Here is a 14,053-nt window from a genome sequence, read left to right on the forward strand (position 1 = left end):
GAAAATTCAGACACTTGATAACTTAATCTTATTTTGACTACAATCAAATAAAACTATAAAACTTTAACAGAATTTAGAATTTTTACATTTTATTAAGTGTATAATTTTATTTTATGACTGTTTTTTTATAAAATAAAACATTGAACTTAGAAAAATCACAGTAATTTAAATGTCATCAAAAAATTTATTCTACAAAATATTACTCCATTAATTATCACTTAAAATTTATCAAAAAAAATCTGAAATGACAATATTAAACTAGCCATTAGCATGAAATAGCAATATATTTATTTATTTTATTATGACATATTGTCTGGTCTACACAAAATACAATGCCAATATGCACATTGTAATTGGAATAGAAAAGCGGCGGAATTGAAAGCTTGATTTTATATTTTTAGTTAAAGTAGAATTATTATCAAGATTGAAAAAAGTTAAGTTAAGAGTTCAGTTCAGTTAACAGCAGTTAATTCCATTCATGGCAGCAACAAAACACAAGATTTTAACCTTAATGATTATGAAAACTGATTATCATTCATTACAATCATGATACTATAGCATTGCTAATATACACTTTTAATTCTATTTGCAATAAATTCTAAGCAAGAAAAACTAAATTTAAAATTTTTTTTCTTTAATTTTGATTTTTTCTCTCCATTCATTTATTCATATTTTTTTACATTTTTGATGAAACTATTGTTTGACCACAATGTGAAGAGAGACATGAAGAAGAAGAGATTATTTTGATGTGATTACTTTATAACAATACAATAGGGTATTTAAGAAACTATTAGAAAGTTTAAAAAAAAAACAATAATAATAATATTTATAATAAAAAACTAATTTTAAAAAAAAATTTTAAGTTAATAAAAAATAAAATTAAAAGCAAAAGTTTTAACAAAAGCTTTATAAAACTCTTTCAGTTTTTGAGTAGTTAAACTCTTTCAGTTTTTGAGAAGTTAACTTTTATCTTTAACCTCCTCAAATAATTTTTAAAAAAAATTATTTTTATGTTTTAGTTCTTTTAGAGTTTTAACTTATTTTCTAAATGCATTATTAAGGCAAAATATAAAAAGGGGTCTGTCTAGGTTTTTTTAAGAGGTACTTACTTATTATGTGAAAATTTAGATATAATTTGTGAATATTAAAAATTATATTAAAAGTTCAACACAAAAATATGGTAAAATAAGAAAATACTTTCAAAAATTGTCACTACAAATAAAAGTCATTTATGACTGGTAAATTTCTATATATATTTTTCCCAAATGTTCAAAAACAGTTTTGCTATTGTAAAATTTTGGGCCTGAAATTGTATCCAAATTTAAAAAGCCATAAAAATCATTGCCCATAGTTAAATTTTAACTTGAATTTAATAATAGCATACATTCAACAGTACTAGAACTAAAACTTATCTTCATAATGAGAAGATTTTCAACTGGGTCAGACAAAAAAAAATTTCATAAAAAAAATAAAGGTCTATTAGAATAAATTTAGAATAATGTTTAAAATAATAGTTCGAATTTCGACTTCCTGTAAACTTTACAGAGGGTCAGCCTTGTCATTCCATTTTTTTTTTTTTTTTTAAAAAAGGCTTGCTTTAATATGGCGTAAGTGACGGGTTAGGCTTACCACACCGCACTAACTGACGAAACATGTGCTACCTATTTGTTGAAGAGCACCTTTTACACGGTAAAACTCTAATGAAAGCACTTCAATGAAACTAATTTTTCATTCAAGTGCTCTGCCTAAATAATAATTTAAAAATGCTTCAATAACTATAACTCGTTTTTTAAAAAATTCTGTAAGATAAAGTAGAAAACAAGGTTTTTGAATTTTCAATAACACGTATATATATATATATATATATATATATATACACAGTACAGAACCCGTTATCCGGAAATCAGAAAACCGGAAAACCAAAAAACCGGAACGAAATTTGGTAAATTTTCCCGCCATTTAAAAAAAAAAATTTTTTTTCCTCGTAAAATTTTAGGATTTTTCTTTTTTGAAAGATGTTTACCTTACCATCATTTTGGAAATAATCATTAGTGCATTACTTCATTTTTTTTCTTCCTTTTAAGATTATTTCCAAATATTATAATTTTTTTTAGTTGCTTTTAACAATAAAAAAAACGGCTTTTTGTAGCGATTCAGAAAACCGGAAAAATCAGTTATCCGGAATAGCGATGGTCCCGATCGTTCCGGATAATCGGTTCCCTACTGTATATATATATATATATATTCATTTTCATAGAATAAACAAAAAACTTTCCCAAATATCACAGACGTAAAAAAGTAATTGGAACACAGGTTTCTTGAACTTTTTGCACCATTCTTACAATTTCTATGTAACATGAACATTTTCGATTGTATCGAGCCTAAAATGATCTTCCATTTCAGATAAGGCACAAATATAAAAAGATTTGAAAGGTCACCCCCTGAATGCAAGTGTAGTAAAAATGAGTTGTAATATAAAATTGATTTGAAACATATAATGTAATTTTAATTGTTGAATTTCACTAGATAAAAAATTAGCATAACTTTTTGTACATATAAATAAACGTACTAATAAATTATTTCAAAGTGTTACTTTAATTTCAATTATTATTATGAATAAACTATATAATGCTTTAACTCTATTGTTATTAATGCATCTTTCTTTAAGATATGAAAAAAGGTGAATAACTTTAATGATTAACTTTTAAATAAAAGAGAAAAAAAATTAAGAATGATTTAAAAGAATATATTAAATTACTAAATATGTTTAAAATGCACTCACTAACTGCTTTCGGTAATTCTCTTCTTTTTCCTCAATTGTCCAGTTACATGTCCAGTGGACAGTACAAATACTATTTTCAAGCTCTCTTAACCATTTCCTCAGACTAGACATACGATATGTAATTTCTGTAACAGAAATACAAGCTACATTTATAAAGATTCTGATACATAATTCAAGATTCATTTATCCACAAAAATATGAAATTTGAGCATTATAAAATGCCATATTACATTATCATTGTGTTTAAAAACGTTACGTGAATTAATTCTTATAACATAACAATAAATAAGAATATAGAAAAACCTGGAGATGGGATTTACTTCACAAATGTTATATGATTAAACGTATTTAAATAACTGTCAAATTTATTGTTGCCGAAAACGACGAACACAAATATTTTACCAGAACAAAGTCTTAACAAGATAATAAAACAAATGAAATTTTATAAGATATTTTAATATGAATATTTTCCGGAATATTTAAGCAAACTACAAAGTAAAATTCTGGAAACATAAAAAACAGAAATTTAGTTAAAATTTAAAATGGCATCCAAAATAGTTGATAAAAATCTAGAAAAATTCAGACAAAATTTAAAGCTCTTGCAACATAAAATGTGCAGCAAAAATTTATCACACAAGTCTAATTTCAAGTAAAAGATAGTTATTCAGTAATTTCAAGTCTAATAATTGTTTTTCAATTACTCCATCGGACATGAAAAAAATTATTGCAACGTGGGAGTGCACAATCTGGCGTCAAATGCAGCAATCAAATTGTCAAAGCGTGTCCTCCTGCCTCTGCCTTACCACAAGATTCAACAAGTCAAAAGGAAAGGGGGACTTTTCTTAAGAGAAATTTTCTTTTCTTCCGCAAAAAACATTTTAAAACAAGTGGCTTATTTAAAAATTAAAGAGTAATGCAATTTATATACAATAAATAATAGGTAATAAATTTTTCTGCAGATTAACTTAAAAACTTGCTATAATTTGATTTTTCTAAAAAGAACAAGGATTTCAAATTTATAATTGCTTTCTAAATTTGAAAATAACCCACATAAATTTCGAAAATATCGTATAAAAATTGCTGTAATTTTCTTTTTTTTAAAAAACAAGTTGGGATTATTATTAGACTAAGAAATAATTGAATAAATACTTATTAATATAAAAACTAAATTAATCTTATTGAGAAAAACAAAGGATTTATTTCTGCATTCTATATCTAACCATTTAACATACTTACCATCAAAAATGTTGTCTTTCGTTGGTGACTTCACATTATTGGGTTTAATGGACTGCTCAACAGCTTTCCATTTATTGTTCAAAATATTTAGTCGTCTTTGTACTTCATCCCTCATTTCTGGGTAACGTTTACTCAATTTCTGTGCTTGTTCATTGAATAGCTTGCAATAGTAGGTTATATTCTGTTGTTTTTCCAATAATTCCTGCAATAAATAATTGAAATTAAGAAAAAAATCCTTCATTGGCCTAAATGTAAAATAAATAAAAAATTGAGAAGAGTATTTTTTGGTATTAAGATGAATAAACATCATCTCATTTAAAGATAAATTATTTTGAATGTAATTAAATTATAAAATTTTTATGCAAATTTACTTTAAATACATAACCTGTATAGCAATCTTTTTAATAATATTTTTGCACCAAAATTAGGAAACTTTATTAAAAAAATATTCAATAGCAAATTAATAATTATTGCAAAAAAATTTATTGCAAATTAAAAGTCTAATTAAACCAACAATAATGAAATAAAATTAAAATTTTAAAAGCTACATTTCTCAATTGAAATTTTTTTTTTTATAAAAATGAAAAATTTTTTTTAATTTCATTGCACTAAACATTACTTTTGAAAGAGAGTGAACTTTCTATGACGATTGAAACTTATTACAAATGTGATGTGCATTATATTATTTGTGTTATGTCGAACAAAAATGAAAATGCTTTTCTTTTTAATTCTAAACTACTTAAAATCATAGTTTTAAAATTTTATTTCTATTTTATTATTTTCTTCTTTTAAGGTAAGTAACAAAGTAAATTTTAAATTGATTCTCTCTATATAGACAAGTACATGCTTTATGGCACGACCTTTGTTAATCATACTTTTACAAATTATTTAAAATAATACGAGCTAATATCTCCCTCATGCACCACAGACACTAAATTTTTTATGGATTAAGTCATTTTTTAATTTTATATACTTGCATTATCCCCCACCTCCTCAATTAAGAGGAATTTAAAAAACAAATCTAAGAAAAGAAAATATAATAAAAGAAAAAAAATATTTCTGTCGACAAAAATTTAACTAAACATAAAATGCTTAATTTTGAAGCCTCATTTTACTTACTGCTAATTAATACTAATTATTCAAAAATAGATAAATACAGTTTACATTTCTACAGAGTTCATTTTTTCTTTTCCTTATTTAAAATCAGAAGCTAAAAATATAGTGACAGTTCAGTCATCAGGTGACATTTTCTAATAATCAGGTAATGTTTTCTAATAACTAGAGAGAGTATAATTGAAAATGTTAATATAACAATATTATTTAACACCTATATTTAATACCAAATGAAAAACTAAAAATAGGTATATTAAACTGTTTGATAATTAAGAAGTAATTAACAAACAGTTAAATTTGAAGTCTTTTCGGCATAAGTCGTTTTTATTAATCGAATTTTATACGCCGCATCACAATTCTAAGGTAATTTTTCTTATATAATAATAAATAGTGCAATTGCAAAAACAAATTTGTTTTTACCTATTAAAAGTAGTTTAATATGACTTTAAAACATAAAATTAAAAGCAATAAAGCAGCTAATAAATGCTAATTTTTTACACACTATATCAAATTTCGAAAAACAATAAAGAGCCTTATTTTTTTATTTAAACTGATATTTAAAATTAGTAACATATTGACAAACAATAAAATTCTACACAATATTTGAATCTTAACAAATATAATTAATTTATACAAAGAAAAACATTCAATAATTTTGATCACATAATGATTTGTAACAAAATAAAAATAGCAGTAAGTTACAGAATATAAAATGTTGTGAAAAGCCCAAAAAAGATAAAATTGCTCTCATGAATAAAACAAATCAAAGCAGAAAAACTTAAAATACATTCAATAAGTACCTCATCACTGTTTTGATTGGTGTCTTCTTTTATTTGCAGATCATGTAGAATATCATGCAAAGCTTTGAATTGTTCTATAAATTCTTTAAAACTCCAACAAGCACTTTCAGATATTTCACTGTCATCATCAACTGAAAGATCACTGCTGGCTTCCTATTTATGAAATGGGTTAATTTGAATTAGCTAACACATACAAATAACTTTTCAGGGCTTGAAATATTTTATTTATTTATTTATTCAGGATGCGTAACCAAATCATTCAACAAAAAATAAGCACCTTTAAAGTACTTTTTAAGCACTATATACATTATCAAAATGCAAAATAGTTTTTAAAGACTTTACATAATCATGATAAATAACTAGTCACTGATATAGAACTCTTTTCTTGATTATATTAGCCACCATAAAAAGATCCAGAGATTTTTCAGTTCGATTTCAGAAGGGGGAAAATGAAGCCTGAAATTCATAATATCTTGCAAAATGCAGCAGAGTTGCACATGAGAGTGCAAGAAATCTCATTTTCGAAAAGGGAAAATTAAGCACTTTTTAAAAAAGCTATGCACCATGTTATTTATTTTATTGGGAGCAAGAAAACAAAACAAAAAGAATTTTTCTTTAAATCCCAGAATTACTTAAGTTAGTCATATTTCTTCGATACATATTTCTAAATTTCATTCATTTTGATTGCATGAAAAAAAAAAAGAATTTTAAAAATTCATTCTAAGAATATAAAAAAATTATCTAATTAGAGCTTTGAAAATTATTAATTAAAAGTATTTACCTAAACATTTTTTTTTAAAGCTAAGTACAAAACTAAATTCTGACAAAAAATTTTCGAATCCAGCAATTGAACATATAATTATATATAACCGTTTTATTTAAAAAATATAGCCATATATATCTGTATTTACTGGTGGTCACACTCAATAATAGTTTTGTATGTAGGACTCTTCACAAAAATAAAACACCAGCAGGCTGTCATACCATTAAAGAAGAAAGTAAAAACTTAGGCAGAAATATAATCAACAGTCTTTTTCAAATTACCTCCAAAAAATAAAATAAAAAAGTCATATTTAAGTGTTAACTCCAAACAAAGCTAAAATTACAAAGTATTTATACTACCATACCATAAGGATTCATAATGTCCATAAGTACAATCAGACAGTTTAAATATTTAAAAAAAATATCAAACTTTTTTAAAACCGTCCATTAGGCAATATTTTTTGCTTTGAAGATAATCATTGAAATCAGTAAATAATTCTTCTTATAAGGGCATTTTTATGAGTGCATATAAATGTTGACATTTTGCATCATTTTCACAATTAGCATAAAAGTGCTTATGCTTAAAATAACCAAAACATAAGCTCACAGTCATGAATAACAGTTAAAAACTCACAAAATTTATAAAAATAGCAATTTACGAAGGCTGTTTATTAAGTAAGTCCCGTTTGAAAATAAAACCAAACAAAAGAAAATTTTCGTGAAGCAAATTTATATTTTGATTCTACATGCGTTTCTCTTTTTTTCAAAATAATTTCCAAGGATGCTTAAACACTTATCATAACTAACAACTAGATTAACTTCATAATAACTTGCTGTCACGACTGATAACCAAGAAGTCACGATCGTTTTCACATCTTCGTTCTACTGGTTGCAGCCAAAATTATGTGTGGAACGATCTGGGCTGTATTAAGGGGTGGTCCAAAACTTCTCTGCCAAAAAGAGTTCAATAAAGCTCGGGACTCAGCTGTAGCTCATTGAAATTGAGTAAAAAAAATTTCATGTCAGCATGCCACTAGGAAGCTTCGTAAACTGCCAGTGAATGTATCTAGTAGACAGGCTTTTTACCGACTAAGAACACATCACTGACCGTACCTGAAACGCAGCAGACCATTTGTTAAACTTGAACATTTTAAAGATAGAGAACTGACAGCACAGTTGTTCCCAAAGAATGTCAGGACGCCATACAAGCACCCGTTATGATACAAACATCACATATTAATGTAAGCAACAAAACAGCTCTTACTTAAAAAACAGTATTCAATAAATTTTTTTACTTCAAGCAGCATTAGTCTAAAAAAAAAGGTTTAAAATTTAAGATAATACACAAATACACATTAATAATCAATAGAATACATACTCTGCAGGTATTTATTAAACCATCATCCATCAAATAATCATAATTCGAACTGAGTGCATCCCAAAATTCATCTCTAGAGCTGGCACTGTATCTTAAAAGACTTTCCTTGTCCATAAGGGGAGAGTTTTCAACAGAGGAAAAAGCAGAACGGACTTTTTTCTCAATTTTACCTCCTTCCATTATGTGACTGTCTACAGAAAAATAAATTTATAACATTAGAAAATAAACAACACAATAAACGTATTTTGACATTATACAAGTTAATCATATGCATTGTTGTAATTAATTCCTTTAATTAATTTCCTATTAAAATTAATAAGTAAATTAATTTCCTTTTATTTCAATTTTAAAAGCACAGAAAAAATTAGATCTAATAAAAAAATTTCTGTAAATACTTAATATTTTCAAAGCATTATTTATTTTCAAATTTTTACGTCATTTAAAAACAGGTGTGCTTGGATCTCAACACTACCATCCCTAAGTTTATCATTATTTGGGAAATTTTGTTTGGTCATTCAAAATACAGTACAGAACCCGTTATCCAGAAATCAGTAAACCGGAACAAAATTCGATAAATTTTCCCGTCATTTAAAAAAAAAAAAATTTCCTCATAAGATTTTTCTTTTTTTTTGAAAGATGTTTACCTTACCATCATTTTGGAAATAATCATTAGTGTATTACTCCATATTTTTTTCTTCTTTTTAAGATTTCCAAAAAAAATTTTTTTTTAGTTGGGTTTAATAATAAATAAACGGCTTTTTGTGGCGATTCAGAAAACCGGAAAAATTAGTTATCCGGCATAGCGATGGTCTCGTTCATTCTGGATAATCGGTTCCCTACTGTATTTATAAAATTTTATTTCGCTCTTTAAAAAAAAATAATAACGCACAAATGAGACAATATTAAATTAATATTGGACAATATTACATTTTTATTTAACCTTTCTTTAAAACGATTTTAAAAATGCACAAATATGATGTCATATATCCATTTTTAATGTCTGCAAGTTTAAAATGCTTTTAGTGCCCTTGATGATTATAGTTGGCACAAACATTACACAGTCACAATAAGTTTTTGGATGGGTGGAAAGCTTAGCAGAAGAGTTCACTTCTTATAGTTGAAGAAATTTAAAGAGTGAAAAATATGAGGTATTTCGTTTAGCAAAAACTTCAAAAGGCATAACATTCCAATTCTTTTGTTCACTGTGATCAAAAACTCCTTATATAATTTAGATTATATTATTCTTTTCTTTTCCACAATACACTAAATAAGCTATATTCACTTCCCAGATTTTCCCTTAGTCTTTCGCTTCTACTTCCTTGCGTTGCGTTAATACGTAAGTACCTAATAAAATAAACTCTACCAGTTCGCCTTAGGCCCCCGCTAACTTGTTAATAGTAAATAAATTTACAAATTATATCACTCAACTATGAAGCTCACATTTATACAAATTCATGCTAATGTGGATTAACTTACTTGATACTATTCCTCATATATCAGAAAAATTCTGACTAAAATCATTTAAAAATACTACCAGTTATATTTAGTGAAGTTCTTGATGGCCTCTATAATGTAAAACTATTATTAATGCAATAAACTTTTGTTAGAATGCATGCTTACCTAAATCATCTTTTGACAATTCCATTTCTATATAAAAAGTGACAAATGATAAAAATCAATTCTTGATGAACCTGGCATCTCAGATGTAGATCTCAATACAGGAACTCTATACAACAATTTATAATAAATATTACCCTTAATAATTTATATATTAAATATTTACAATTGGGTGTATTTCATGTTTTGACAATTTTTAAATTTCATACAAAACAATAGAAAAATCACTTAAAAGTGAGATTTCAAAATGAGAATTCAAGATTGAAATCACAGGAAAATGAGGCGACAAATCCAAGATACGTAATTCTGTATTCTAAACCTTTGTTTTATGAAATATATTTATACGAGGACAATTTTATATAATGCGTGTGAAAGTTTTTAAAAGATCTTTGATTAAATAAAATATTCAGAAATATATACGCTGAACGTTTATTTCTTTAAATATAACAATAATGAATTGGTTTTAACACTACAAATAGTGGTTTTTAATTACAATAAAAAAACACTTCTGTTATTAATTCGTGAATAGCAGGAAATTACATTTTTTAAATTTAATATTTGAAAAACAGCCTGATAACCAATTAATTTTTCCTTCTTATCTTAAAAACTATTATTAACAATCTTTATTTTTAAAGATATTAATAATTTATTTATCTTACGGCAAGCTCCAATGGTGAGATAAATTTAAATTTGTTGAATAATAATGCTCATTATGAAAATATTTTACATAATAATTTTAATCTGATAATATTACAGACATAAAAAAATTCTTTTAAATTTTAACGAATGTTTAAAAATGAAACAAAAAAAAATTACGGTATGTTTTGTTTGTCTGTGTTAATATCATAACAATACAATAATTTTTAACATGAAAAATAGTTTAATAGGAAAGACACAGTAGGAAAAAAGAATGTTGTAACGAAAATAAAATATAATTTACAATTTATTAAAAATTAAATAAAAACAATTAATTTATTACTTTATTACTTCAGTGAGCCAGGAACGTTTTTAATTTTTTTTTTTTTTCCACAACGGAAACATTATTTATCGCTGCCATTAATCATAAAATTTACGAAGAAAAACTCAAAAATCGTAATAGCAGCAGTAGCCGGGAAACTTTATGAAGCATTCTCACTGCATAAGTTTGGCAATGTCTAATTGATTCATCTCGAGCAGTACCTCTAATGGACCATTCTCGCTGATAGCGATCGGATCTCGAATTGTCATACTCCCCAATTCACGGACCCACGACATGGAAATTTCCATCTCTGAAGAGTCACGGATAGAGTGGATTATTGGCGATCGCAACACTCGAATACACCATCTGGGGAGATACCGTTTTCATGCATTTAGCCCTTCTCCCATCCCTCTCCTCCTCTTTTTAGTTGTATAGGAATGTACTACGATATTTTCCCTTTTCTTAATATTTTTCCTTTTTATTTAATAAAAATATTTTTTAAAATTTGCGTGATACTTTTCTTCAGAACTATGTTTAATGTAGTTTGAAGTTCCATATAGTTTTCCAACTTAAAAGATTTTAATCTATATGAAAATCAAGAAAGAAACTAATGTACTTCCTTCCTCTATGACTTTCCGCACGCTAATGGGGAAAGCATGTGAAGTGTTGCCATAGGTGAAGAGCTCTGCTCTACGCCACCTGCAGCCCATTTCGATCGCCAATATTTTAAAGACATTTTTTATGGGGGAAAAGCATTAAAAATAATTTGTCCGGTTAAAAACACAAAAGGGTATCACTCCGAGCAAAAGAATACATTAATCTTTCACAGACGATAGTAATATTTTATTTCCTTTTTTTCGTCAGTTATTTTAATAAACTACTTTAAAAGTGATAGTTATCTTAGATTAATTTGTTATAAAATATTGGGAAGGGGATTGTTAAATTTTCTCCAATTTCTAATTAGTAGTAGGCGATAAATTTCTAATAATTAATGTGTATGCTTTATAAGAGAAATTTATTTTAAAATAATGAAAAACAGCATTTTCACAGTCTTTAGAGAACAAATCAATAATCTATTTCATTCTTTCTATCTTTTTTTATGATTAATTTTGATTATCTGCTTTCTACAATCAAGGAAAGTATAATGATACAGCTAAAATATTAATATTCTGAAAATTAGATTTTTTTCATTGTCTATAATAAATTATTTACAAAGGAAGAAAACCATAATCAGAATTCTTATTTTTTTATTTCATTCATTGAAGGAAGTAAAAAAAAAAAAACTGATGGCTTTTACGCGAAACTAAGACATTTAATAAAAAGTATAGGTTTTATAAAACATGTAGAAATTTGTAATAAATTTTTAAAATCCTATCAAAAATAAAACGATTGCACATTGAAAGCTGTGAACCCAAATGTGTTAATTATTTAGTGCAGACGATATTTTAAGTTACGAATTTAGACACAAAAAGTAGTTTCTCTGAGAAAACACGATTTTTTTTATGTATTCGGATTATTAAGGAGATATGGTCCCATATAGGGGGGAGGGGATATGGTCCCAATAGTTTGGTCAGGAGAGCGGTCCTACGTTTGATCCCTTAAATGTTAATTTTACCCTTTGCAGATTTCTTCACTTCTTAAGCCAATTGACACATTATTGACACAATTACACATTTAAAAAATTCGTTTAGTTCGAGATAATGCGATGCAAAATACAACTTTTAGTAAATATTCATTATTTTTTATTTAATAATCGCGAAAAAAAAAATGAATTATAGGGTGTACAATTTTTATATCATTTTATCAAATGTAATTTTGCAGGACAAACTACAACATTTGAACGAAATCGGTTTAATAGTTTCTGAGAATTCAAACTTTATATATACATTCTTTTTTTCAATTTTTAAAATTTGATTTTTCAGGAACAATTCGCTCCAATTTTGTACATTTCAATACATAAAATTATATTCTATAAAATGATGTAAAAATTTTATAACTTACAATTCAAAATGTTTTTGGCTATAATTTTTTATTAGTAAATTTATAAATGGTACATTTTTTTTTAACAATGTAATTTTAGGTGAAAAAAAGAATTCAAAATTTAAAACTTTTGCAATAAATAAAAATTTTGAAATTTTATTATTTAGATTCTACAGAGCAGATTTTGTTTTCATAATAAAATTATGTAACAATTTAAATGTTTTATAAATTAAAAATAATTGAACGAAATAATAAAAAGAATATATAATCTTAAAAATTATATTTCCCACGAAATAACTTTTAACTAAACAAGTTCTACATTCTTTGCATAATTTTTTTGTTTATTTTATACAATATATAGTTCCAAAGGTACAGTGCATTTAGTAAAGATTTAAATTAACTTTTAAAAGTGGTTTAAACATTCGAAGGAGCGCCTTTGTCTAGGGTCTCTATTAGAGAGTTCGATTTTTTTTGAAAATTATTTCTCTTAAAAACGCTAAAATTAAGAAAATGTAATTTTATATCATATTGATGAAATAAAAAAGAAGGCAGTAGTCTTCCCTATTTTTAAAGCACTGCACAAAAAGTTTCATATAAATCAAACAAAAGAATAGAATTAGAAAATAAGATTTAAAAAACTTTTAGAGAATTAAACACTGACTTCTTTTAATCTAATTTTGACTACATAAAAATTATACCATTATGAAATTTGAAGGAAATAAAAAAACTTACTTGCTTTTTGGAGTGAAATTAAAAATCAGATTTTTTTTAATAATACAAGTGAAAAATCTGTGGTCCTAAGCCAGTGTTTCCCAAAGTGTGGTACGCGTACCCCCAGGGGTACGGGAACAGTTTAGAGGGGGTACGCGTTCTTATGCGAAATATCTTGCAACAAACGAAAATTTCAAAATATTTTATTTAAAAACAAAGCTACCCATAAAAATTTAAGATTAAGTATTTTTCTATTCGCTATTTTTTGCAGAGTTGACAGCTAATAATTAGTGGTGTCAACAGCCAGTTGTGATTTTTAATTTTTGTGCAATTTTTTTATTGTAAAAAATACATTTATTTTTTATTAGTGGTACACAGCGTTACGAAAATTTTAGAAAGGGTACACAAAAGTCATAAGTTTGGGATACACTGTATATCTAAAATAGAGTTGCGTAAAGCAATCCATTTTCCTGTGGACACCACAAAAGAATATATTAAGGGATCTCGCTATGATCTGTTTAAATGCTAAAAATCTATGATCTGTTAAAAAAGTTTAGCCCCTTTTGCCTCTTTTTTTTAAAAAAAATAATCTTATTTTGAGATATAATACTCATGTGTTCTGATTTCAGTGTTAATTTTGTTCATCTGTATGCAGTGAGATTAACAGAATTCATAGTAGTACTTTCTTAAAATGTGGTAATTTTATCTTTTCTTTT

General features: G+C 25.9%; 1 protein-coding gene across 3 annotated transcripts in view; it reads right to left on the reverse strand.

The window, feature by feature from the left end:
• LOC107438976 (uncharacterized) overlaps positions 1-10,803 on the reverse strand; it is a 65,836-nt gene extending 55,033 nt beyond the window's left edge. The window contains exons 1-6 of one of the 3 annotated variants that reach the window (XM_016051410.3): positions 10,676-10,803; positions 9,692-9,797; positions 8,072-8,262; positions 5,932-6,084; positions 4,019-4,220; positions 2,783-2,907 (exon numbers count right to left, since the gene is read on the reverse strand). In XM_016051410.3, coding sequence (XP_015906896.2) covers positions 2,783-2,907; positions 4,019-4,220; positions 5,932-6,084; positions 8,072-8,262; positions 9,692-9,716 — 696 coding nt within the window. In that variant the 5' untranslated portion in view covers positions 9,717-9,797; positions 10,676-10,803. Of the gene's footprint in view, positions 1-2,782; positions 2,908-4,018; positions 4,221-5,931; positions 6,085-8,071; positions 8,263-9,691; positions 9,798-10,504; positions 10,601-10,667 lie in introns of those variants that run through there. The other 2 variants (XM_043046103.2, XM_016051411.3) reach the window with 2 other exon arrangements.
• Between the last annotated feature and the right edge of the window lie 3,250 nt (positions 10,804-14,053).

Source organism: Parasteatoda tepidariorum, chromosome 5 (assembly GCF_043381705.1).
Source record: "Parasteatoda tepidariorum isolate YZ-2023 chromosome 5, CAS_Ptep_4.0, whole genome shotgun sequence".
NCBI classification, from domain to species: Eukaryota; Metazoa; Arthropoda; class Arachnida; order Araneae; family Theridiidae; genus Parasteatoda; species Parasteatoda tepidariorum.